Source organism: Staurois parvus, unplaced genomic scaffold, assembly GCF_062004578.1.
Source record: "Staurois parvus isolate SC_StPar_1 unplaced genomic scaffold, SC_StPar_1.0 ptg000636l, whole genome shotgun sequence".
In the NCBI taxonomy this organism is placed as follows: domain Eukaryota; kingdom Metazoa; phylum Chordata; class Amphibia; order Anura; family Ranidae; genus Staurois; species Staurois parvus.
In genome coordinates this window covers 2,404,483-2,429,419 of record NW_028318432.1, presented here as the reverse complement: position 1 = coordinate 2,429,419, position 24,937 = coordinate 2,404,483, and the positions used below count along the sequence as shown (strand labels likewise).

General features: G+C 45.6%; 1 protein-coding gene across 1 annotated transcript in view; it reads right to left on the bottom strand.

The window, feature by feature from the left end:
• Positions 1 to 24,937, bottom strand: part of MALRD1 (MAM and LDL receptor class A domain containing 1) — a 464,614-nt gene that overhangs the window by 260,687 nt on the left and 178,990 nt on the right. Inside the window, exons 17-18 of the mRNA XM_089693696.1 lie at positions 16,975 to 17,151; positions 14,995 to 15,154 (exon numbers count right to left, since the gene is read on the bottom strand). Coding sequence (XP_089549822.1) covers positions 14,995 to 15,154; positions 16,975 to 17,151 — 337 coding nt within the window. The remainder of the gene's footprint in view (positions 1 to 14,994; positions 15,155 to 16,974; positions 17,152 to 24,937) is intronic.

The window sequence follows — 24,937 nt, the reverse complement described above, 5'->3', positions numbered from 1 at the left end:
GCAAGCCTGATTTGTCCTGAGAAAAAAAAACGATTTACCTGGCTATGCCTAATAGTTGCGATGATATGTACACTTTTACTAACACATGACAGAAGGAGTTAAAGTGCTACTGACCAAAAATATTTATAGGACTGTTTTGGAGGGGATTAAAGTGTTCTGTGTTTATCCATGGCTCCTCTCCTTTGAGCGCAATGCATTTTCATTGTAATGCAATTTCATCCTCCAGGGAACTTTCTTCCATTACAAATGGAGGACTTGCACTTTGCTTCAGTGGACTTTTAAAGGTCACGCGCACCCTAAACACTTCAATTACAGCATGTGTATTGATTTTCAAATGAATTGCATCGTTTCCAAAAAAATTGGCAAGAAAAGACATTGAAATGTATTTTTTCCAGAAATGGGTAATTTGGGGGAGTTTGTTATGTCCTGATATTTTTTTCATGATATGTAGAAAAATAAAAGACCCAATGGTTATTTCTAGAGATGAGCGAAGTATTCAAAAATTCGATTCGACTGATTCGGCGAATTCGTGGACAATATTCGATTCGAGTCGAATATATTCGCTGTGAATTTAACTTAAAAAAGGGTGTTTCTAGGCTTCAGAGAGACTTAATATTAGTGCAGAACACTGTACCTTTAATTTAAATGCCCTTGGAGTCTGCTGGGGAAGAGAAATAATACTGTCAGTCAGTATGACATGCAGATGAGTGCCGTCGATCTTAGAATCACCGCACACTTCACTCATTTGGCCAGTCACGGGGCCAAAACCAGTGTTTGGAGCCACAGTGTGGCGGTGGAGGCAGCAGCAATGGGAGGCCATACAGCAACCTATGACAAAATGGAAACCAGCAGGAGTGTGAGGAGACCTCAAAGTGGCACATGGCAGAGTGGGAGCAATGGGAGGCGGTACAGGGACCCATGTCACACTGTGGACCCAGCAGCAGCGTGACTAGGCGGTACGGGGGCCCATGGCAGATTTGGGGCCTGGCAGCACCTATGGGAGGCCTGTAATCTGCCAGCAACCTATGACAAAATGGAAAACAGCAGGAGTGTGAGGAGACCTCAAAGTGGCACATGGCAGAGTGGGAGCAATGGGAGGCGGTATAGGGACCCATGTCACACTGTGGACCCAGCAGCAGCGTGACCAGGCGGTACGGAGGCCCATGGCAGATTACAGGCCTGGCAGCAGCAATGGGAGGCCCGTAATCTGTCAGCAGCCTATGACAAAAAATGGAACACACCAGCAGTGTGTGAGGAGACCTGAAAGTGGCACATGGCAGAGTGTGGCGATGGAGACAGCAGCAATGGGAGGCCGTAAAGGGACCCATGAGAGACTCTGGACCTGGCAGCAGCATGAGGAGGCGGTATAGGGGCCCATGGCAGATTAGGGGCCTGGCAGCAGCTATGGGAGGCCCGTAATCTGCCAGCACCCTATGTCAAAAAATTCAACACACCAGCAGTGTGAAGAGACCTGAATGTGGCACAAGGCAGAGTGTGGCGATGGAGACAGCAGCAATGGGAGGCCGTACAGGGACCCATGACAGACTCTGGACTTGGCAGCAGCATGAGGAGGCGGTATAGGGGCCCATGGCAGATTAGGGGCCTGGCAGCAGCTATGGGAGGCCCGTAATCTGCCAGCACCCTATGTCAAAAAATTCAACACACCAGCAGTGTGTGAGGAGACCTGAAAGTGGCACATGGCAGAGTGTGGCGATGGAGACAGCAGCAATGGGAGGCCGTACAGGGACCCATGACAGACTCTGGAATTGGCAGCAGCATGAGGAGGCGGTATAGGGGCCCATGGCAGATTAGGGGCCTGGCAGCAGCTATGGGAGGCCCGTAATCTGCCAGCACCCTATGTCAAAAAATTCAACACACCAGCAGTGTGTGAGGAGACCTCAAAGTGGCACATGGCAGAGTGGGAGCAATGGGAGGCGGTACAGGGACCCATGTCACACTGTGGACCCAGCAGCAGCGTGACTAGGCGGTACGGGGGCCCATGGCAGATTTGGGGCCTGGCAGCACCTATGGGAGGCCTGTAATCTGCCAGCAACCTATGACAAAATGGAAAACAGCAGGAGTGTGAGGAGACCTCAAAGTGGCACATGGCAGAGTGGGAGCAATGGGAGGCGGTATAGGGACCCATGTCACACTGTGGACCCAGCAGCAGCGTGACCAGGCGGTAAGGAGGCCCATGGCAGATTACAGGCCTGGCAGCAGCAATGGGAGGCCCGTAATCTGTCAGCAGCCTATGACAAAAAATGGAACACACCAGCAGTGTGTGAGGAGACCTGAAAGTGGCACATGGCAGAGTGTGGCGATGGAGACAGCAGCAATGGGAGGCCGTACAGGGACCCATGAGAGACTCTGGACCTGGCAGCAGCATGAGGAGGCGGTATAGGGGCCCATGGCAGATTAGGGGCCTGGCAGCAGCTATAGGAGGCCCGTAATCTGCCAGCACCCTATGACAAAAAATTCAACACACCAGCAGTGTGTGAGGAGACCTGAAAGTGGCACATGCAGAGTGTGGCGATGGAGACAGCAGCAATGGGAGGCCGTACAGGGACCCATGAGAGACTCTGGACCTGGCAGCAGCATGAGGAGGCGGTATAGGGGCCCATGGCAGATTAGGGGCCTGGCAGCAGCTATGGGAGGCCCGTAATCTGCCAGCACCCTATGTCAAAAAATTCAACACACCAGCAGTGTGAAGAGACCTGAATGTGGCACAAGGCAGAGTGTGGCGATGGAGACAACAGCAATGGGAGGCCGTACAGGGACCCATGACAGACTCTGGACTTGGCAGCAGCATGAGGAGGCGGTATAGGGGCCCATGGCAGATTAGGGGCCTGGCAGCAGCTATGGGAGGCCCGTAATCTGCCAGCACCCTATGTCAAAAAATTCAACACACCAGCAGTGTGTGAGGAGACCTGAAAGTGGCACATGGCAGAGTGTGGCGATGGAGACAGCAGCAATGGGAGGCCGTACAGGGACCCATGACAGACTCTGGACCTGGCAGCAGCATGAGGAGGCGGTATATAGGGGCCTATGGCAGATTAGGGGCCTGGCAGCAGCTATAGGAGGCCCGTAATCTGCCAGCACCCTATGTCAAAAAATTCAACACACCAGCAGTGTGAGGAGACCTGAAAGTGGCACATGGCAGAGTGTGGCGATGGAGACAGCAGCAATGGGAGGCCGTACAGGGACCCATGACAGACTCTGGACTTGGCAGCAGCATGAAGAGGCGGTATATAGGGGCCCATGGCAGATTAGGGGCCTGGCAGCAGCTATGGGAGGCCCGTAATCTGCCAGCACCCTATGTCAAAAAATTCAATACACCAGCAGTGTGAGGAGACCTGAAAGTGGCACATGTTTGGGGCATGATTCATGGCGGATTTAGTCAGTTGTGTCAGGAACTGGTGGTTTGAAATCCAGACTAATCCACGCCTGATTCATTTTCACAAACGTGAGTCTCTCCACACTTTGGGTGGACAGTCGTGTCCTCCGCGGAGTTACAATACCTCCTGCCGCACTAAACACGCGCTCCGATGCCACGCTACTGGCCGGGCATGACAGCCTTTCAAGGGCAAATTCAGCTAGTTGGGGCCAAAGGTCAAGTTTCGTTGCCCAGTAGTCAAGGGGATTGTCTACCTCGGTTGGCAGGGTGCTGTCCAAGTAGGCCCAAGCCTGTTGTTTGAGCTCCTGCTCCAGGTCCACCTGATGCTGCTGCTGCTGCGGCTGGTTAGTAGTTTCCTCACTGCGCTGGTGAAGAAAGCTACTCATCATCGACTGCAGACTGAGGCAGCCGCTGATGGTGGAGCTGCCACTGCTCCTACCACCCCACCCCTCCCCTGCTGCCATGGCAGCGGAACGCGAGCGCACAGGGCCCACAGTGTCTGAGGATGGACATTGGCGCAGAAAGGCAGAGACCAACTGACTACATAGGTGGTTTTTATAGTACGTTATTTTGGCCTCCCTCTCAGCAGGTGTGAAAAAGGCCACCATTTTTGAACGGTAGCGAGGGTCCAACAAGGTGGACAGCCAAAAGTCATCCCTCTGTCTGATGGTTATTATTCGGCTGTCGCTACGCAAGCAATCGAGCATGCTATGGGCCATTTGTGCCAAGGAATGCGAGGGACTCCCTGCCTCCATCTCCACAGCATACTGCCACGGTGCGTCTGGGTCCTCTGTCTCCTCCTCCTCCTCCTCTACCAGATGCTCCTGCTCCTCCACTCCTGTCCGCTGAGTGGAAAAACCACCCATTTCACTCAATAATTCCTGAGCACAAATGTCCTCCTCTACCTCCTCCTCTTCTTCCTGTCCTGCCCCCACAGGGGTCATGTGGCGTTGAGATCTGTGCGCCACGTCTACCGCACCCTGACCAGCCATTGTTAACAGCATTTGTTCCAGGACGTGCAACAGAGGAATGACGTCGTTCATCCCATAGTCCTGCCGACTCACGAATAGCGTGGCCTCCTCAAAGGGCCTGAGCAAGCGGCAGGTGTCACGCATGAGCTGCCAATGGCTGACATCGAAGTTACACAGGGGAGTACCTTTATCCGCTTGTAACATCAGGAAATCGGAGATGGCCTTTCGCTGTTCGTAAAGGCGGTCTAACATGTGTAGGGTTGAATTCCACCTTGTTGCAACGTCGCAGATCAGGCGATGCTGTGGAATTCCGTTCTGCCGCTGCAGCTCAAGGAGGGTGTGCTTTGCGGTGTAGGAATGGCTGAAATGCATGCAAAGTTTACGTGACATTTTAAGGATGTCTTGCAGTGGGATGGTGGATTTTAGGAACCGCTTGACAACCAGATTGAACACGTGAGCCATGCATGGCGCATGGCACAACCTTACTTGACGCAGAGCAGACACCATGTTCTTTCCGTTGTCGGTCAACATGGTTCGGATTTTCAGTTTGCGCGGAGACAGCCATCTGTCGATTTCTCTGTTCATTACACTGAGAAGTTCCTCCCCTGTGTGACTACGTTCGCCCGGACATGGCAGCAGCATGAGGAGGCGGTATAGGGGCCCATGGCAGATTAGGGGCCTGGCAGCAGCTATGGGAGGCCCGTAATCTGCCAGCACCCTATGTCAAAAAATTCAACACACCAGCAGTGTGTGAGGAGACCTGAAAGTGGCACATGGCAGAGTGTGGCGATGGAGACAGCAGCAATGGGAGGCCGTACAGGGACCCATGAGAGACTCTGGACCTGGCAGCAGCATGAGGAGGCGGTATATAGGGGCCTATGGCAGATTAGGGGCCTGGCAGCAGCTATAGGAGGCCCGTAATCTGCCAGCACCCTATGTCAAAAAATTCAACACACCAGCAGTGTGTGAGGAGACCTGAAAGTGGCACATGGCAGAGTGTGGCGATGGAGACAGCAGCAATGGGAGGCCGTACAGGGACCCATGACAGACTCTGGACTTGGCAGCAGCATGAGGAGGCGGTATATAGGGGCCCATGGCAGATTAGGGGCCTGGCAGCAGCTATGGGAGGCCCGTAATCTGCCAGCACCCTATGTCAAAAAATTGAACACACCAGCAGTGTGAGGAGACCTGAAAGTGGCACATGGCATGAGAGACTGTGGACCTGGCAGCAGCATGAGGAGGCGGTATAGGGGCCCATGGCAGATTAGGGGCCTGGCAGCAGCTATGGGAGGCCCGTAATCTGCCAGCACCCTATGTCAAAAAATTCAACACACCAGCAGTGTGTGAGGAGACCTGAAAGTGGCACATGGCAGAGTGTGGCGATGGAGACAGCAGCAATGGGAGGCCGTACAGGGACCCATGACAGACTCTGGACCTGGCAGCAGCATGAGGAGGCGGTATATAGGGGCCCATGGCAGATTAGGGGCCTGGCAGCAGCTATGGGAGGCCCGTAATCTGCCAGCACCCTATGTCAAAAAATTCAACACACCAGCAGTGTGTGAGGAGACCTGAAAGTGGCACATGGCAGAGTGTGGCGATGGAGACAGCAGCAATGGGAGGCCGTAGAGGGACCCATGAGAGACTCTGGACCTGGCAGCAGCATGAGGAGGCGGTATATAGCGGCCTATGGCAGATTAGGGGCCTGGCAGCAGCTATAGGAGGCCCGTAATCTGCCAGCACCCTATGTCAAAAAATTCAACACACCAGCAGTGTGTGAGGAGACCTGAAAGTGGCACATGGCAGAGTGTGGCGATGGAGACAGCAGCAATGGGAGGCCATACAGGGACCCATGACAGACTCTGGACTTGGCAGCAGCATGAGGAGGCGGTATATAGGGGCCTATGGCAGATTAGGGGCCTGGCAGCAGCTATGGGAGGCCCGTAATCTGCCAGCACCCTATGTCAAAAAATTGAACACACCAGCAGTGTGAGGAGACCTGAAAGTGGCACATGGCATGAGAGACTGTGGACCTGGCAGCAGCATGAGGAGGCGGTATAGGGGCCCATGGCAGATTAGGGGCCTGGCAGCAGCTATGGGAGGCCCGTAATCTGCCAGCACCCTATGTCAAAAAATTCAACACACCAGCAGTGTGTGAGGAGACCTGAAAGTGGCACATGGCAGAGTGTGGCGATGGAGACAGCAGCAATGGGAGGCCGTACAGGGACCCATGACAGACTCTGGACTTGGCAGCAGGATGAGGAGGCGGTATATAGGGGCCCATGGCAGATTAGGGGCCTGGCAGCAGCTATGGGAGGCCCGTAATCTGCCAGCACCCTATGTCAAAAAATTGAACACAACAGCAGTGTGTGAGGAGACCTGAAAGTGGCACATGGCAGAGTGTGGCGATGGAGACAGCAGCAATGGGAGGCCGTACAGGGACCCATGAGAGACTCTGGACTTGGCAGCAGCATGAGGAGGCGGTATGTAGGGGCCTATGGCAGATTAGGGGCCTGGCAGCAGCTATGGGAGGCCCGTAATCTGCCAGCACCCTATGTCAAAAAATTGAACACACCAGCAGTGTGAGGAGACCTGAAAGTGGCACATGGCATGAGAGACTGTGGACCTGGCAGCAGCATGAGGAGGCGGTATAGGGGCCCATGGCAGATTAGGGGCCTGGCAGCAGCTATGGGAGGCCCGTAATCTGCCAGCACCCTATGTCAAAAAATTCAACACACCAGCAGTGTGTGAGGAGATCTGAAAGTGGCACATGGCAGAGTGTGGCGATGGAGACAACCCACCAACTGTTTTGCTCGCTGCCAAGCTGCCACCCTCTTCTCCTGATGATGCGGAAGCAATAGCCTGATGACGACGAGGCTGCCAAGTGCGATCAGCCTCATCATCATCAATTAGGGTCTCCGCCTCACTACTAGCCCCCTCGGCTGCGTGTGGGTCTGGAGACAGACCTGTCTCTACACCGGCTACCGAGCCACTCTCCTCGCCACTACTTCTTCGCCTGGCTGCTGAAGAGGCGGATGTCTCCCCCCGTTCCTGACCGCCCTCTGTTAGCTCTTCCTCACTGTACTGGATGACACCGGGAGCACTAGCCTCTGGCTGCGAATAGTGCTGCCTCGACCCCTTCCTCTGCTGCCACGTCTGCTCGCTCCTAAAACATTGCCTCCTCTGCCACTTCTCTGCATGTTGTATGACATACTCTTTAATTAAACGATTCTGTGTCCCTGAGTAACAATTCTGTGTCCCTGAGTAACGTTTCTGTGGCCCTAAGTAACAGTTCTGTGGCCCTAAGAAACAGTTCTGTGGCCCTCAGTAACAATTCTGTGTCTGTCCCTGAGTAACAATTCTGTGTCCCTCAGTAACAATTCTGTGTCCCTCAGTAACAATTCTGTGTCCCTGAGTAACAATTCTGTGGCCCTCAGTAACAATTCTGTGTCCCACAGTAACAATTCTGTGTCCCTGAGTAACAATTCTGTGTCTGTCCCTGAGTAACGTTTCTGTGGCCCTAAGTAAAGGTTCTGTGGCCCTCAGTAACAATTCTGTGTCCCTGAGTAACAATTCTGTGTCTGTCCCTGAGTAACAATTCTGTGGCCCTAAGTAACGGTTCTGTGGCCCTCAGTAACAATTCTGTGTCCCTGAGTAACAATTCTGTGTCCCTCAGTAACAATTCTGTGTCCCACAGTAACAATTCTGTGTCTGTCCCTGAGTAACAATTCTGTGTCTGTCCCTGAGTAACGTTTCTGTGGCCCTAAGTAACGGTTCTGTGGCCCTCAGTAACAATTCTGTGTCCCTCAGTAACAATTCTGTGTCTGTCCCTGAGTAACAATTCTGTGTCTGTCCCTGAGTAACAATTCTGTGTCCCTGAGTAACGTTTCTGTGGCCCTAAGTAACATTTCTGTGGCCCTCAGTAACAATTCTGTCTGTCCCTGAGTAACAATTCAGTGTCTGTCCCTGAGTAACAATTCTGTGTCCCTGAGTAACAATTCTGTGTCCCTCAGTAACAATTCTGTGTCCCTCAGTAACAATTCTGTGTCCCTCAGTAACAATTCTGTGTCCCTGAGTAACAATTCTGTGTCTGTCCCTGAGTAAGAATTCTGTGTCTATCCCTGAGTAACGTTTCTGTGGCCCTAAGTAACGGTTCTGTGGCCCTCAGTAACAATTCTGTGTCCCTCAGTAACAATTCTGTGTCTGTCCCTGAGTAACAATTCTGTGTCTGTCCCTGAGTAACAATTCTGTGTCCCTGAGTAACGTTTCTGTGGCCCTAAGTAACATTTCTGTGGCCCTCAGTAACAATTCTGTCTGTCCCTGAGTAACAATTCAGTGTCTGTCCCTGAGTAACAATTCTGTGTCCCTGAGTAACAATTCTGTGTCCCTCAGTAACAATTCTGTGTCCCTCAGTAACAATTCTGTGTCCCTGAGTAACAATTCTGTGTCTGTCCCTGAGTAACAATTCTGTGTCTATCCCTGAGTAACGTTTCTGTGGCCCTAAGTAACGGTTCTGTGGCCCTCAGTAACAATTCTGTGTCCCTCAGTAACAATTCTGTGTCTGTCCCTGAGTAACAATTCTGTGTCTGTCCCTGAGTAACAATTCTGTGTCCCTGAGTAACGTTTCTGTGGCCCTAAGTAACATTTCTGTGGCCCTCAGTAACAATTCTGTCTGTCCCTGAGTAACAATTCAGTGTCTGTCCCTGAGTAACAATTCTGTGTCCCTGAGTAACAATTCTGTGTCCCTCAGTAACAATTCTGTGTCCCTCAGTAACAATTCTGTGTCCCTGAGTAACAATTCTGTGTCTGTCCCTGAGTAAGAATTCTGTGTCTATCCCTGAGTAACGTTTCTGTGGCCCTAAGTAACGGTTCTGTGGCCCTCAGTAACAATTCTGTGTCCCTCAGTAACAATTCTGTGTCTGTCCCTGAGTAACAATTCTGTGTCCCTGAGTAACGTTTCTGTGGCCCTAAGTAACATTTCTGTGGCCCTCAGTAACAATTCTGTCTGTCCCTGAGTAACAATTCAGTGTCTGTCCCTGAGTAACAATTCTGTGTCCCTGAGTAACAATTCTGTGTCCCTCAGTAACAATTCTGTGTCCCTCAGTAACAATTCTGTGTCCCTGAGTAACAATTCTGTGTCTGTCCCTGAGTAAGAATTCTGTGTCTATCCCTGAGTAACGTTTCTGTGGCCCTAAGTAACGGTTCTGTGGCCCTCAGTAACAATTCTGTGTCCCTGAGTAACAATTCTGTGTCCCTCAGTAACAATTCTGTGTCCCTCAGTAACAATTCTGTGTCCCTGAGTAACAATTCTGTGTCTGTCCCTGAGTAAGAATTCTGTGTCTGTCCCTGAGTAACGTTTCTGTGGCCCTAAGTAACGGTTCTGTGGCCCTCAGTAACAATTCTGTGTCCCTGAGTAACAATTCTGTGTCTGTCCCTGAGTAAGAATTCTGTGTCTGTCCCTGAGTAACGTTTCTGTGGCCCTAAGTAACGGTTCTGTGGCCCTCAGTAACAATTCTGTGTCCCTGAGTAACAATTCTGTGTCTGTCCCTGAGTAACAATTCTGTGGCCCTAAGTAACGGTTCTGTGTCCCTCAGTAACAGTTCTGTGTCCCTGAGTAACAATTCTGTGGCCCTAAGTAACGGTTCTGTGGCCCTCAGTAACAATTCTGTGTCCCTGAGTAACAATTATGTGTCTGTCCCTGAGTAACAATTCTGTGGCCCTAAGTAACGGTTCTGTGGCCCTCAGTAACAATTCTGTGTCCCTCAGTAACAATTCTGTGTCTGTCCCTGAGTAACAATTCTGTGGCCCTAAGTAACGGTTCTGTGGCCCTCAGTAACAATTCTGTGTCCCTGAGTAACAATTCTGTGTCTGTCCCTGAGTAACAATTCTGTGGCCCTAAGTAACGGTTCTGTGTCCCTCAGTAACAGTTCTGTGTCCCTGAGTAACAATTCTGTGGCCCTAAGTAACGGTTCTGTGGCCCTCAGTAACAATTCTGTGTCCCTGAGTAACAATTATGTGTCTGTCCCTGAGTAACAATTCTGTGGCCCTAAGTAACGGTTCTGTGGCCCTCAGTAACAATTCTGTGTCCCTCAGTAACAATTCTGTGTCTGTCCCTGAGTAACAATTCTGTGGCCCTAAGTAACAGCTCTGTGGCCCTCAGTAACAATTCTGTGTCCCTGAGTAACGTTTCTGTGGCCCTAAGTAACAATTCTGTGGCCCTCAGTAACAATTCTGTGTCTGTCCCTGAGTAACAATTCTGTGGCCCTAAGTAACGGTTCTGTGGCCCTAAGTAACGGTTCTGTGGCCCTCAGTAACAATTCTGTGTCCCTGAGTAACGTTTCTGTGGCCCTAAGTAACAATTCTGTGTCTGTCCCTGAGTAACAATTCTGTGGCCCTAAGTAATGGTTCTGTGGCCCTCAGTAACAATTCTGTGTCCCTCAGTAACAATTCTGGGGCCCTCAGTAACAATTCTGTGTCTGTCCCTGAGTAACAATTCTGTGGCCCTAAGTAACGGTTCTGTGGCCCTCAGTAACAATTCTGTGTCCCTCAGTAACAATTCTGTGGCCCTAAGTAACGCTTCTGTGGCCCTCAGTAACAATTCTGTGTCCCTGAGTAACAATTATGTGGCCCTAAGTAACAGTTCTGTGTCCCTCAGTAACAATTCTGTGTCCCTCAGTAACAATTCTGTGTCCCTCAGTAACAATTCTGTGTCCCTCAGTAACAATTCTGTGTCTGTCCCTGAGTAACAATTCTGTGGCCCTAAGTAACAGTTCTGTGGCCCTCAGTAACAATTCTGTGTCCCTGAGTAACGTTTCTGTGGCCCTAAGTAACGGTTCTGTGGCCCTCAGTAACAATTCTGTGTTTGTCCCTGAGTAACAATTCTGTGGCCCTAAGTAACGGTTCTGTGGCCCTCAGTAACAATTCTGTGTCCCTGAGTAACGTTTCTGTGGCCCTAAGTAACAATTCTGTGGCCCTCAGTAACAATTCTGTGTCTGTCCCTGAGTAACAATTCTGTGGCCCTAAGTAACGGTTCTGTGGCCCTCAGTAACAATTCTGTGTCCCTCAGTAACAATTCTGTGGCCCTCAGTAACAATTCTGTGTCTGTCCCTGAGTAACAATTCTGTGGCCCTAAGTAACGGTTCTGTGGCCCTCAGTAACAATTCTGTGTCCCTGAGTAACAATTCTGTGGCCCTAAGTAACGGTTCTGTGGCCCTCAGTAACAATTCTGTGTCCCTGAGTAACAATTATGTGGCCCTAAGTAACAGTTCTGTGTCCCTCAGTAACAATTCTGTGTCCCTCAGTAACAATTCTGTGTCTGTCCCTGAGTAACAATTCTGTGGCCCTAACTAACATTTCTGTGGCCCTAAGTAACAGTTCTGTGGCCCTCAGTAACAATTCTGTGTCCCTGAATAACGTTTATGTGGACCTAAGTAACGGTTCTGTGGCCCTCAGTAACAATTCTGTGTCCCTGATTAACTTTTCTGTGGCCCTAAGTAACGGTTCTGTGGCCCTCAGTAACAATTCTGTGTCCCTGAGTAACGTTTCTGTGGTCCTAAGTAACGGTTCTGTGGCCCTCAGTAACAATTCTGTGTCCCTGAGTAACAATTCTGTGTCTGTCCCTGAGTAACAATTCTGTGGCCCTAAGTAACGGTTCTATGGCCCTCAGTAACAATTCTGTGTCCCTGAGTAACGTTTCTGTGGCCCTAAGTAACGGTTATGTGGCCCTCAGTAACAATTCTGTGTCCCTGAGTAACAATTCTGTGTCTGTCCCTGAGTAACAATTCTGTGGCCCTAAGTAACGGTTCTGTGGCCCTCAGTAACAATTCTGTGTCCCTGAGTAACGTTTCTGTGGCCCTAAGTAACAATTCTGTGGCCCTCAGTAACAATTCTGTGTCTGTCCCTGAGTAACAATTCTGTGTCCCTAACTAACGTTTCTGTGGCCCTAAATAACAGTTCTGTGGCCCTCAGTAACAATTCTGTGTCCCTGAGTAACGTTTCTGTGGCCCTAAGTAACAATTCTGTGTCCCTGAGTAAAAATTCTGTGGCCCTAAGTAACGGTTCTGTGGCCCTCAGTAACAATTCTGTGTCCCTGAGTAACAATTCTGTGGCCCTAAGTAACGGTTCTGTGGCCCTCAGTAACAATTCTGTGGCCCTCAGTAACAATTCTGTGTCTGTCCGAGTAACAATTCTGTGGCCCTAACTAACGTTTCTGTGGCCCTAAGTAACAGTTCTGTGGCCCTCAGTAACAATTCTGTGTCCCTGAGTAACGTTTCTGTGGCCCTAAGTAACAATTCTGTGGCCCTCAGTAACAATTCTGTGTCTGTCCCTGAGTAACAATTCTGTGGCCCTAACTAACGTTTCTGTGGCCCTAAGTAACAGTTCTGTGGCCCTCAGTAACAATTCTGTGTCTGTCCCTGAGTAACAATTCTGTGGCCCTAACTAACGTTTCTGTGGCCCTAAGTAACAATTCTCTGGCACTCAGTAACAATTCTGTCTGTCCCTGAGTAACAATTCTGTGGCCCTAATAACGTTTCTGTGGCCCTAAGTAACAGTTCTGTGGCCCTCAGTAACAATTCTGTGTCTGTCCCTGAGTAACAATTCTGTGGCCCTAACTAACGTTTCTGTGGCCCTAAGTAACAATTCTCTGGCACTCAGTAACAATTCTGTCTGTCCCTGAGTAACAATTCTGTGGCCCTAACTAGCGTTTCTTTGGCCCTAAGTAACGATTCTGTGGCCCTCATTAACAATTCTGTGTCCCTGAGTAATGCTTCTCTGTCCCTAAGTAACGTTTCTCTGTCCCCAAGTAACGTTTCTGTGGCCCTAACTCTGTCCCTAATACAGAGCGGTCTGCCTCTCTGTATTATGACTGGAGGCAAATGAAGAATTCTAAAATGGCCGCTATTTATAGCTCGACCATTACACAGTGCTGGCTGCCTGGCTGCTGATTGGCTAATGCGATCACATGTCATTAAGGAATGCATTATGGGTCAGCGCACCTTGTCTGCGCGCCTTCCCAGACATCCCCGCTCCGTCGCCGCACATGTCCGCCGCCATTTTAGGAAAAATATCGATTCGCGCGTCCGAAGTAGGCTATTTTTCGGATTCGGCGCGAATCGAAAATTTTCCAATATTCGACTCGAATTCCACTTCGCCTACTTCGATTCGCTCATCTCTAGTTATTTCATACCATCAAAGCAAAATATAGCTCAAAAATTATAAAAATTTCAATTAGATACAGTGTTGATGGACAGTATGGGGTTTATTTACTAAAGCTGGAGAGTCCAAAATCAGACTCCCTTCTGCATAGAAACCAATCAGCTTCTAACCTCAGGTTGTTCAATGAAGCTTTGGCAATGAAACCTGTAAGCTGATTGGTTTCTATGCAGAAGGGAGTCTGATTTTGCACTCTCCAGCTTTAGTAAATAAACCCCTATGTGTTTGCCACAGCACTAATGACTGCAAAATGGCCTGGTAAAGAAGGGGGTGTAACATACTGGTATTGGGGTGACTAAGCTTTATGGTGCTCAGAGTGGCACTGTATCTGATGCCCCATAGTCGATCCTATGTTTGTTGCCCCAGCATAAAGATGGACACTAGCTCTGGCCAATGTATGTGACACACTCTCTAGGTAACTCTACATACACCCCCTACTTGACACCCATAATAGACTTTTCCATTGGTATACTTACAGGAGCCCCAGATTCCCCCCAAAACCTCCCACCATCAATTACATTAGTACAATTCCACTCAAACACTGGGAAAGTCCCCCCACTATATAAAGAAGCCATGTCATATTTGCTATATTGCTGTATGAGCATACATGGCCATATCGCCAAATATTCCTTTACTGTATTTTGGTTGTGATTTTTAAAGCACTTCTACTTTTAAAGATTTGTAATATTTCCAGGTATATATTACCCCTCACAGAGATCCCCTAATCGATGCGTTCATATTAATTTTTCTCCAGAAGAACAGCACCATCAGTGCTCAGGTATTATCCATGGTCAGCATCTACTTCCTAGACTGGTATAATGGACAGCACTAGGGTCATTGGTTCCAATCACAAACACAGCACTACCTGCATGGAGTTTGCATGTTCTCCCTGTGCCTGTGTGGGTTTCCTCCCACTCTCCAAACACATGCTGGTAGGTCAATTGGCCCCTGTCTATATTGGCCATAGTATGTGTAACAATGAGTTAGGGACCTTAGATTGTATGTTCCATGAGAGACAGAGACTGATGTGAATGTACAATATATGCAAAGCATTGAATAAATTGACAGTGCTATGTATTTACCCATAATAAATAGAATTATATGTTGGCTCAGAGATAACACTATAATGTAAATCATGAGGTGTGTGCAGTTCTTGGCTGTGTTTACAAAAGTCTAACAATTTAGCCCCCTGCTGCTACCTCTTAGTGATTTGCTACAAAGTTACAATTTTTGAGTCCTATCGTTTGGGATGATGAGACTGGGAAAATGTTTCCTCCTTTCTGCAGTAAACTGATCAACAAAGCCACCTGCCTGGATCTCAAGGACTGTTTTAAAAAAGTATACTGCTGCTGTATATTATGACATAATGTGGCATCAGCTTCAAGACAATCTAGTTTTGGTCAGCATGAAGGTACTCACGTAGTATGATCTAAAAGAGGCCGATGACTTTCTTCTCCTGGATGTATAGTGATTCCTTGGCCTACTTCCCAGTGGAAAGCTGCATCTGGACGAAAGTAATTTGCTCCAGGCTGGAACCACCGGCACATACTGCCATTTTCAAAGCTGCAGTATTCTGAAACTTAGAAATTAAGCAGCCATTAGTCATCCACTTACTATGGCTGTAAGCTGTATTGGTGCTTGTATTTTGATACTGGTTCAATCATAAAATACAATGGTTTGCCAGGGAATCCATTGTGCTTTAATGGCTCACTTAATGGCTCACTTAACTCCATAAAGCCATTCAAGCACTAGAAGGAAAGGGGTACCACTGTTCTTTTAACCACTTCCAGACCGGACACTTTTACCCCCTTCCTGACCAGGGCAATTTTTTAGCTTTCAGCACTATCACACTTTGAATGACAATTGCGCAGTCATGCAACACTGTACCCAAATTAATTTTTTACCATTTTTTTTTAGACAGATAAAGCTTTATTTTGGTGGTATTTATTCACCGCTGGGATTTTCATTTTTTTGCTATGTAAATGAAAAAGTCCAAAAATTTTGAACAAAAGTGTTTTTTTTATAAAATTTTGCAAATAAATAATATTTCATCATAAATCTTGGCCAAAATTTATTCCGTCATCTTTTTAGTAAAAAAAAAAACAAATTAGTTTATAACCAAAAATTATAATTTTTAAACATTTTTTTTTACATTTTTATAGTATTGTTTTTTATTTTTTTTTTACATACTGTCACCCCAGCAGTACAGTGTCACGGTGACACTGTACTAATTGGGGGGTGATGAAGATTTTTTTTTTTTTACACTGATTGCTTTTACACCCATATAGGATGTAAAAGCAATAATTTCTCTTTCTCTCTGTCTGCATTCCTGCACTCATTGAGAAGTACTGAGTGAGCTGTGATTGGTCACAGCTTGTCACATGGTACAAGGTTGTTGTGAATAGCCTTGTACCATGTGACCTCTGTGATCATTCACAGATTTCACACGTAGTAAGCAATGATGTCACAAGTGACATCTTGCTTACTACTTCGCATGTGATCACTGATTGGCCAATCACTGATCACATGATCGGGACCTCGTACAGAGGTCCCGTCCGACGATCGGTGTTTCACTGTGTCCGGAGGACACAGCGGGCACCAGATCACGGTGCTGCGCACTCCCAGGGAGCGCGCACAAGCAGGGTGCGGGGAGGCCATTTATAAATGGCCACCCGACCCTGCACTGCCACCGTCCGGCCGTTTATATGCAACGGCCGGTCGGGAAGTGGTTAAAGGGTATAGTAAAATATGAGGGGCCTTCTGCACAAGGAGGAGCAGTTTAATAGGGAATCTACCTGTTGAATGATGTTGTGCTTTGGCACAAGCACAATAAAATGGTTAGGTATGAATGGGGCAGCTCAGATTCCCCCTCCAAGCAGTGACTAAGCAGCGTAGCTCACCCCCCTCCTCCTAGTAGCAGTGACTCGGCAGCTCACCTCACCCTCCGGGTTATCACTCAGCAGCCTTCAAGACTTCTAATATTTAATGTACAAACAAAGCAGGAGCTCTGAGAAGTGGAAGCAAAGTTGAGCTTCTGAGTTGTTGCTGTGTGGATGAGTTAAGCTGCTGAGAAAGCTGACTTCTGTGCTTTTGCTATTTACTTTGAGAATCAGTTGCTCCACAGTGTACACAGTTACACATGTCAACTTGTTTTAAAGCTACTGCTTGTTAATATAAAAATACTTGAATGTGCAAATTCAAGCCACAGGTTCACAAAGATAAATACCTCAGTTAATACATGTGCTCACTAAAAATACAATGTATGTTTTATATTGGGAACAGATTTAAATGCTGAATTATACTCTTTATAGGGAAACAAGAGTTTGTAACCAAAAATCCTTCTAAGATCAGAAATAATGCGATTCATTCATATTTGAGTTATTTGAGTTATTTACTTACCACAACTTGCTTCATCAGAGCCATCTAGACAGTCCTCTCTAAAGTCACAGAGCTTTGAGGTGGGTATGCAATGCCCACTTGACCTACAGACATGTTCATTGGCTGTGCAGTTGTTTTCAGGAAGGGTTGCCACAGTAGATGTTTCCAGAGGAACTGGGGCCCATGTGGGTAAAATGCCTACAGACACAAAAAGTGCATTCTGTAAGGTTTGATATAACAATAAAACAAGATATGTGCTTCATCCATAGGGCAGAACAAAGGGTTATAAAGTATTATAATTCATAGACACCAAATTTTCTGTATTTGTTGGAGATTTTAGCATTTGGTGGTTCTGCTGGCTGCTCAGTTCCAGTGGCTCTCCAGCTTTTATATGCTTATAAATCATATGTTAATTTGCTGAAACATTACCACTGTTCCTTTTATCAGTGGAATAGCCTGGTCACTACCTACTCAAATTATAACTGAAGGCAATACTTTTCTATCATGTTCATATTGCTCTCCATGAGTCCTTCTGACCAATGTCACCAAAAGTGAAAGAAAATATCAAATATAGAGTGGTCACCAGAACAAGAAAAGAGGAGAAATAGCTAATTCTGAGGATCCTGGGGACTACCAGGGATTTCCTTTGGTTTAGAGGGATCTCCTCTCACTTCCTGTTGTGGCTATAAAGATAAAGTGAAGGGAAATTTCACCAATGGTACAAAGATGGCCAAAAAAAGGCCACAGGGATCATAACCCTGCATTACTTGATTCAAAATGAATTTTAAAAAAAAGTATGCCCTCAGACCTACTATAACCCTATCACGCCTAATGGTAAAACAAATCTAAATGCCTAAGCACAATTTTGCAACATTGATATGTGTTAGTAAAACCGTACATATCATCACAACTACTTTGTACATCCAGGTGAATTATACCTTGGTTTTTTTTAGGACAAATTGGGTTTTCATTTGGTGGTAAATCATAATGGATATCTCCTGATTTTTTTTTTGTTTATCAAAGGAAAACAGGACCAAAATAGTTAAAAATATATATTTTTTTTTTATTTAGCTGTGTGTTTCTTGTTACTACCATAACCTACCACCAAAGAATAACCCAAAAAAAATTCTCCAGCTCTTGATGATTGCAGCGATACCATATATATGTATGTTATTTGTTGTTTGTACCCGTAGTACAGCCCAGAAACAATAGCGCGCATTTTGTTTTTGTCTTTTTTTTTTTTTATCTAACACACACTGACATTGACACTAACTGACACTGATACCAATTTTTTTAAGTCCTGACCTTTGACCCTGAGCTTTTGACCTTGACATTTGACCCACACACTAACCCTGGCACTGAACTACATCAAACCTTGATCTAGGTACTTTTTCTTTATTTTTTAATATTTATTTATTTATCTTTTATTTTTTTTTTCTCTCTATGCCAGGAGTTGGAGAGATACGATGTATCTCTCTTCTCCATTCATAGAGAGAGAAAAAAACAAGGGGGGCAGGCTGCACAGTGACTGATCACTGTGATAGCCAATCAGAAGCTATCACAGCAATCATGTGACCCGGAATCGGGAGTCCCTTGTCCCGATCGTTAGAACAGGACTCGGGGCTCTCAGTGACACTGCGGTCTTTGTTTTGGGAGTGCGCAGTGTGGCGCGCTCCCAGCACAGAGACAGGTACTCAAATATGCGGCCCCATGGAAAAAAGCCCAGTTCTGTGAGGCCGCATATTTGTGTGACGTCGGCGTCAAGGGGTTAAAGTAGATCTAAACCCATCCAGTAAAATCTCAGGAAATCTATAACATGGTATAATAACTTTAAAGCAGTATTATACTCAAAACCAAAAATGTATTATATTACCAATCATTCGATGTGATGGCTGCATTAATTTTTTTTAGGCTTTTTTCTCCTCTGTTTTCACCTAGTGATCAGGCCAGTAACACACCTCCTGTATTAGAGTGCCCCTACACAGGAAGAATAACCACAGGGGGCAAAGCAGACTGCAGCAGTGTCAGTCTGGGGGGAAGGGGAGTGTTATATGTATTAGCAGATTTGAATACAGTGGCAAATTGAAGCCAAACTCCAGCTAACAATGTATAAAAAATTACAGCAAACATTTTTTTCCTTTTGGGATAAAAATGTTGTATGATTAAATAACAACTGATCATTTTAATCACCCATCAGTGGTAAATGGATTGTCTCATCCATGTAAACTGATGCATGCTGCTGGAGAGCTTTAACTTTTGAAAAACAGCAGAATCGCTGGCTGGATCACCAGATGAAAAGAGCCAAAAAAAGGAATCTATTGATAAATGTTTGCTTTTTAAATCTGCAGATTGCATAAAAATAGCTGGTGATCCTGCCACTTCCAGATACGGGGTGACAAATGTTTCCCAGATTTGCTCTTGTGTTAGCACCCAGTTCGCTGACACTGGAGAGGGTGCATGTAGACAGGAAGTAGCTAAAAAACGCAACACTGAGATATATAACAAAAAGTATGAAAACCATATTACAAAAGAAAAGAGGGAACAGTTAAATGACACATAAGGGTTTATTTAGTAAAGGTGCATGGTGCAAAATCTGGTGCAGGTCTGCATAGAAACCAATCAGCTTCTAGGTTTTATTGTCAAAGTTTAACTGAACAAGTTGAAGTTAGAAGCTGATTGGCTACCATGCAAAGCTGCACCAGATTTTGAGTGCACCAGTTTTAGTAAATCTCCCCACAGTGCCTAATCAAACTAAATTTCATCCATTTAAGGTTACTATATACTTTATCAATTATGTTATCAATAAGTCAGCAGGCTAAAGTATATAAAATTCTCACCGATTTAGATAATAAGGTAAAATTAAGGTACATAGCAAAAATGGGAAAAGGATCTAGGGGTGGAGTGAGAGGAGCACACAAAGAAAAATATATAGATTGGTACATGAGAATGTCAGTATGCGTGAGGTGGAAATGAACTACAAATGTTTGATAAGGTGGTATATTACACCGACGATAGAGCACAAGATGAGTGGGGAGAAACAACCTTGGTGTTGGAGAGGGTGTGGAGGGTTGGGCACGATGTTTCACATATGGTGGGAATGTTCAAAAATACAAGTATTTTGGAGAAAGGTTATATATCAAATTAGGATTATCACTGGAATTGAGATTGGACTGGACCCTGAAACTTGCCTTTTTTATAATACGAAAATATCAGTGAATAAATATAAAGAGCTGGGTATATGGTGCTATCTAAATGCAGCAAAACGTTTGATACCTAGGTTTTTGCGTAAAGCCGGGGGAAGAGGATTGGATGAGTAGGGTGGATCAGATTGCTAGATTGGAGAAATTATATTATACACAGGAAGATAGAATGGAGGCATATTATATGAAATGGGAGAAATGGGAGGAGTTTAAGGTAAAGGTGAAATAAATACATTTATAATTAAGTACAAAAAAGAAAATATATATAAATGTATCCTTCTTTCTTTTAAATCTTTGTATCCAGAGAATGTGAGATAAAAGTTGATCAGATAGATGTCAGGGTCCACTGAAGAGGAGGGGGGGGGGGGTTGCAGGAAGGGGGTTAAGGGGAGGAAAATGATATGAAATAAGGGGTTTTATGAGAATGTTTTTGTATTTCCTTTTTGGATTTTGTATTGTCATATTTGAAAATGAATAAATATTTAAATTAAAAAAAAAAAGTCAGCAGGCTGTCAGTTGATATTCGATGTAGAGTAGGAGGCTGGATTCTGTCAAAGCTCTGAATGGATGAAAAGGTCACCAAGGATGAGACATGTTTGAGTCAGTGCAGTAGCGGGATTCATAGAAACCAAACAGCTCCCAGGTTTTTAAACCCACAACAGTATAATCAGTCTGTATATGCAGTAAAGCATGCTTGTTATATTCACTGTGGAACCTAAGGGGTTAATCCTCCGCAATGTGTTAAAAGGCTGTTTGATCCTGTCTTCTCTAATCCTCCCCTTCTTCCACTGTCCCCAATCCATCCGCTGATGGTACAGAGCTCTAGGAGGCACTCTGCACGTGCTCAGTTTAGTGTGTGTTGCAAAAGAGATTTTTTTCCCTTTGGTTGGGTGCATGTTATCAGTGCAGGGCCAATCAGCGCTGTCTAAACATAGGGTCAGGGGTCATGCAGTCTCATAGGACAGTCAGAGGAGAATGAAAATTCCTCTTACAAGCTTTAATCAGTGTTCAGCTGGACACTGATAGAAGTCACAAGACTGTTATATACTGCTGATGAGAAAAGGTATTTAGCACTTTATATTTACTACAATAATTGCATTTCCTGTGGAAGTCCAGATATAGTGAATGCAGGGTCCTGTGTTTAGTAACACTTTAGAAACTGATTGTCTACCGTGCACAGCTGGACCAGATTCTGAGTGTTTCAGTTTTAGTAAATCTCCCTAACAGTGGCGAATCAAACTAAATTTCATCCATTTAGACTTACTATTTACTTTATCAATTACATTATCAATAAGTCAGCAGGCTGTCAGTTAATGTTCGATGTAGAGTAGGAGGCTGGATTCTGTCAGTTACATCGACTTTATTATTCCTAGCTAAAAAGCTGTAATATATTTTCATTATGGATGTCTGTGTAGTTAGTGAAGCTATGTGTTCGATGTTTGTTGTTTACGATGGATTGATCTACTGAGATATACAAGGATACTGGAGAAAATGAATTAAAATGAAAACGTTTTGAAGTGAAAAAAACATTAACGAAAAAATGTATCCCAGTTGAAGAAAGAAACATATAAGCCATGGTGCTTGTTCTGGGGTCATGCTACTTCTGCAGTAAGCTCTGAATGGATGCAAAGGTCACCAAGGATGTGACCCGTTTCAGCCAGTGCAGTAGTGGGATTCAGGTGTTCCCATTACACATCCAATTCTCTCTTGGTATATTAAACATAACACCGGGTGACAAAAGGTCAGATACAGACAATATCAGGGAAAAAGATGTTCATAGGATAAACGTACATATAAACAGCCAGCCAAAACCCATCCTTCATAGCTAAGTCTGTATTTACCAACCAGGGGCGAACTGACAACTCATGGGGCCCCCGGGCAATAGGGGATCATGGGGCCCCTGTGTCCTTGCCCAAACTCAAAAAAGCCTATGAAAAAGGTACCAGGGGAATCTCATGGGGCCCCCTACTGAACCCCGGGCCCTCGGGCAGTGCCCGAGTTTCCAAATGGTCAGTCTGCCCCTGTTACCAACGTGTTGATGAGTAGAAGATGTTACTTAAAAGCTAAACACAAAGGAAAAAAAACTCTTTCCTCTTGTAGTGTGTCCCCCTAACTACTGTAAGACTGCCCATCGAAGGATCAAAATTGTAATCTCTGTATTGCCGTCTCTGCTCAACAGAAGATGATCGATTGATTGACCACTGTCGAAGGGACATAAACAAAGATAGAGAAAAGTATGAAAACCATATTTTATTACAAAAGAAAAAAAGGCAACAGTTATATATGGCACACAGGGGGTTGTTTAGTAAAACTGCATGGTGCAAAATCTGGTGCAGCTCTGCATAGAAACCAATCAGCTCCCAGGTTTTATTGTCAAAGCTTAACCTCCCTGGCGGTATGATTCTTTCCGATTTTTTGTGCTGAAAGCGGTACAATTTTTTTGCATGGAAATATGTAGTTTTTTATTGTAGGCTATAATTTTTAGGAATAACTCACTGAAATCTGTCTGAACAAGAGTCTAGTAAACTTTCCAGATATGATAAAACTTGAAACACGAAATCATAAATTATAATTTAATAAATAATCATAAAAAATAATAATATAATAATAATACATTTGATTCAATAATATAATCAAACCAAAAACACTGAAATTTGAAATACAGAGGCAAATTCGCACATCGCTGAGCAAAGTCACTAAATCGTTTTCAGTGTCTGATGACGAATTTCCCCACAAATCATTATCACTCAATTCTGCAAGTGGTTCTGATTTACTATCGCTGTTCTCTACCTGGTCTAAACCGCTTTTGACGTAAAGGGACGCTTTTTGGACGCCATGGACCTTTCTACGTTTCCAGGCACAAAGAACAGTCAAAATGCAGGCAGGGCACAGGACAAAGCAGTAGGGACAAAATATATGTGAAATGCATTGAAACAGCAATGACAGCAAAAATGAAATTTTTTTAAAATTTCAAATTTGCCGCCGGTTCTGGCGCCCGTACGTCCCGACGTCACAGGGACCGGAACACGGAAGCCGGATGCCGGCATCGGCCGGAGGAGATTGCCGGGGATGCTGCAGGGGACGCATCGCGGGAGCGAAGGACAAGGTAAGTGCTGCAGGGACTCCCTGAGCAATGCCGCATGGTAAGCCCGAGTGTAGCTCGGGGTTACCGCTCTTGGTACTCAAATTTTACCCCAAGCTACACTTGGGAAAACCGCTAAGGAGGTTAAAGTGTTACTAAACCCACAACAGCAAAATCAGTCTGTATATGCACTAAAGTGTGCTTTTTATACTCACAGTGGAACCTAAAGGGTTAATCCTCCGCATTGTGTTAAAAGGCTGTTTGATCCTGTCTTCTCTGATCTTCCCCTTCTTCTATTGTCCCCAATCCTTCCTCTGACAATACAGAGCTCTAGAAAGCACTCTGCACATGCTCAGTTTAGTGTGTGTTGCTAGAGTTTTTTTTCCTTTGGGTGGGTGCATGTGATCAGTGCAGGGTCAATAAGCCCTGTCTAGACAAAGAGTCAGGGGTCATGCAGTCTCATAGGACAGACAGAGGAGAAAGAAAATTCATCCTATAAGCATTAATCAGTGTTCAGCTGGACCCTGATAGAAGTCACATGACTGCTACATACTGCTGATGAGAAAAGATATTTAGCACTTTATATTTACTACAATAATTGCATTTCCTGTGGAAGACCAGATATAGTGAATGCAGGCCCCTGGGTTTTGTAACACTTTAACTGAACAAGGTGAAGTTAGAAGCTGATTGTCTACTGTGCACAGCTGGACCAGATTCTGAGTGTTCAAGTTTTAGTAAATCTCCCCCACAGTGGCGAATCAAACTAAATTTCATCCATTTAGGGTTACTATTTACTTTATCAATTGCATTATCAATAAGTCAGCAGGCTGTCAGTTGATATTCGATGTAGAGTAGGAGGCTGGATTCTGTCAAATACATCGGCATTATTATTCCTAGCTAAAAAGCCGTATTATATTTCCATTATGGATGTCTGTGTAGTTAGTGAAGCTATGTGTTCGATGTTTGTTAATTACGATGGATTGATCTACTGAGATATACAAGGATACTGGAGAAAATGAATTCAAATGTAAAAGTTTTGAAGTGAAAATGTTTTTTTATAAAAATGTATCCCATTTGAAGAAAGAAACATATAAGCCATGGTGCTTGTTCTGGGGTCATGCTACTACTGCAGTAAGCTTTGAATGGATGAAAAGGCCACCAAGGATGTGACCCGTTTCAGCCAAAGCAGTAGCGGGATTCAGGTGTTCCCATTACACATCCAATTCTCTCTTGGTATATTAAACATAACACCAAGGTGACAAAAGGTCAAATACAGACAATATCAGGGAAAAAGATGTTCATAGGATAAACAGCCAGCCAAAACTCACCCTTCATAGCTAAGTCTGTATCTAGCAACGTGTTGATGATGAGTAGATGTAGCTGAACAAATATTTCCTCTTGTAGCGTGTCCCCCTAACTACTGTAAGGCTGGCCATTGAAGGATCTAAATTTTAATCTGTGTATTGCCGTCTCTGCTCGACAGAAGATGATTGATTGATCGACCGCTGTCGAAGGGACATGCTGGAAATCATTTCTCGATCAGTGGCTGCGGCCAATTGGTTTTATCCACTGATCTGTGTATTTTGAAAGCGCTGGTCCTGCTGTCAGAGTACAATGTCTTGGCAGGGGGAATTCCTCCATCCGTCTTGCTTGAGTAGCTGGAGGAATCTGTTTTGTTTTTCATTTTTTTTTAGCCCACTAG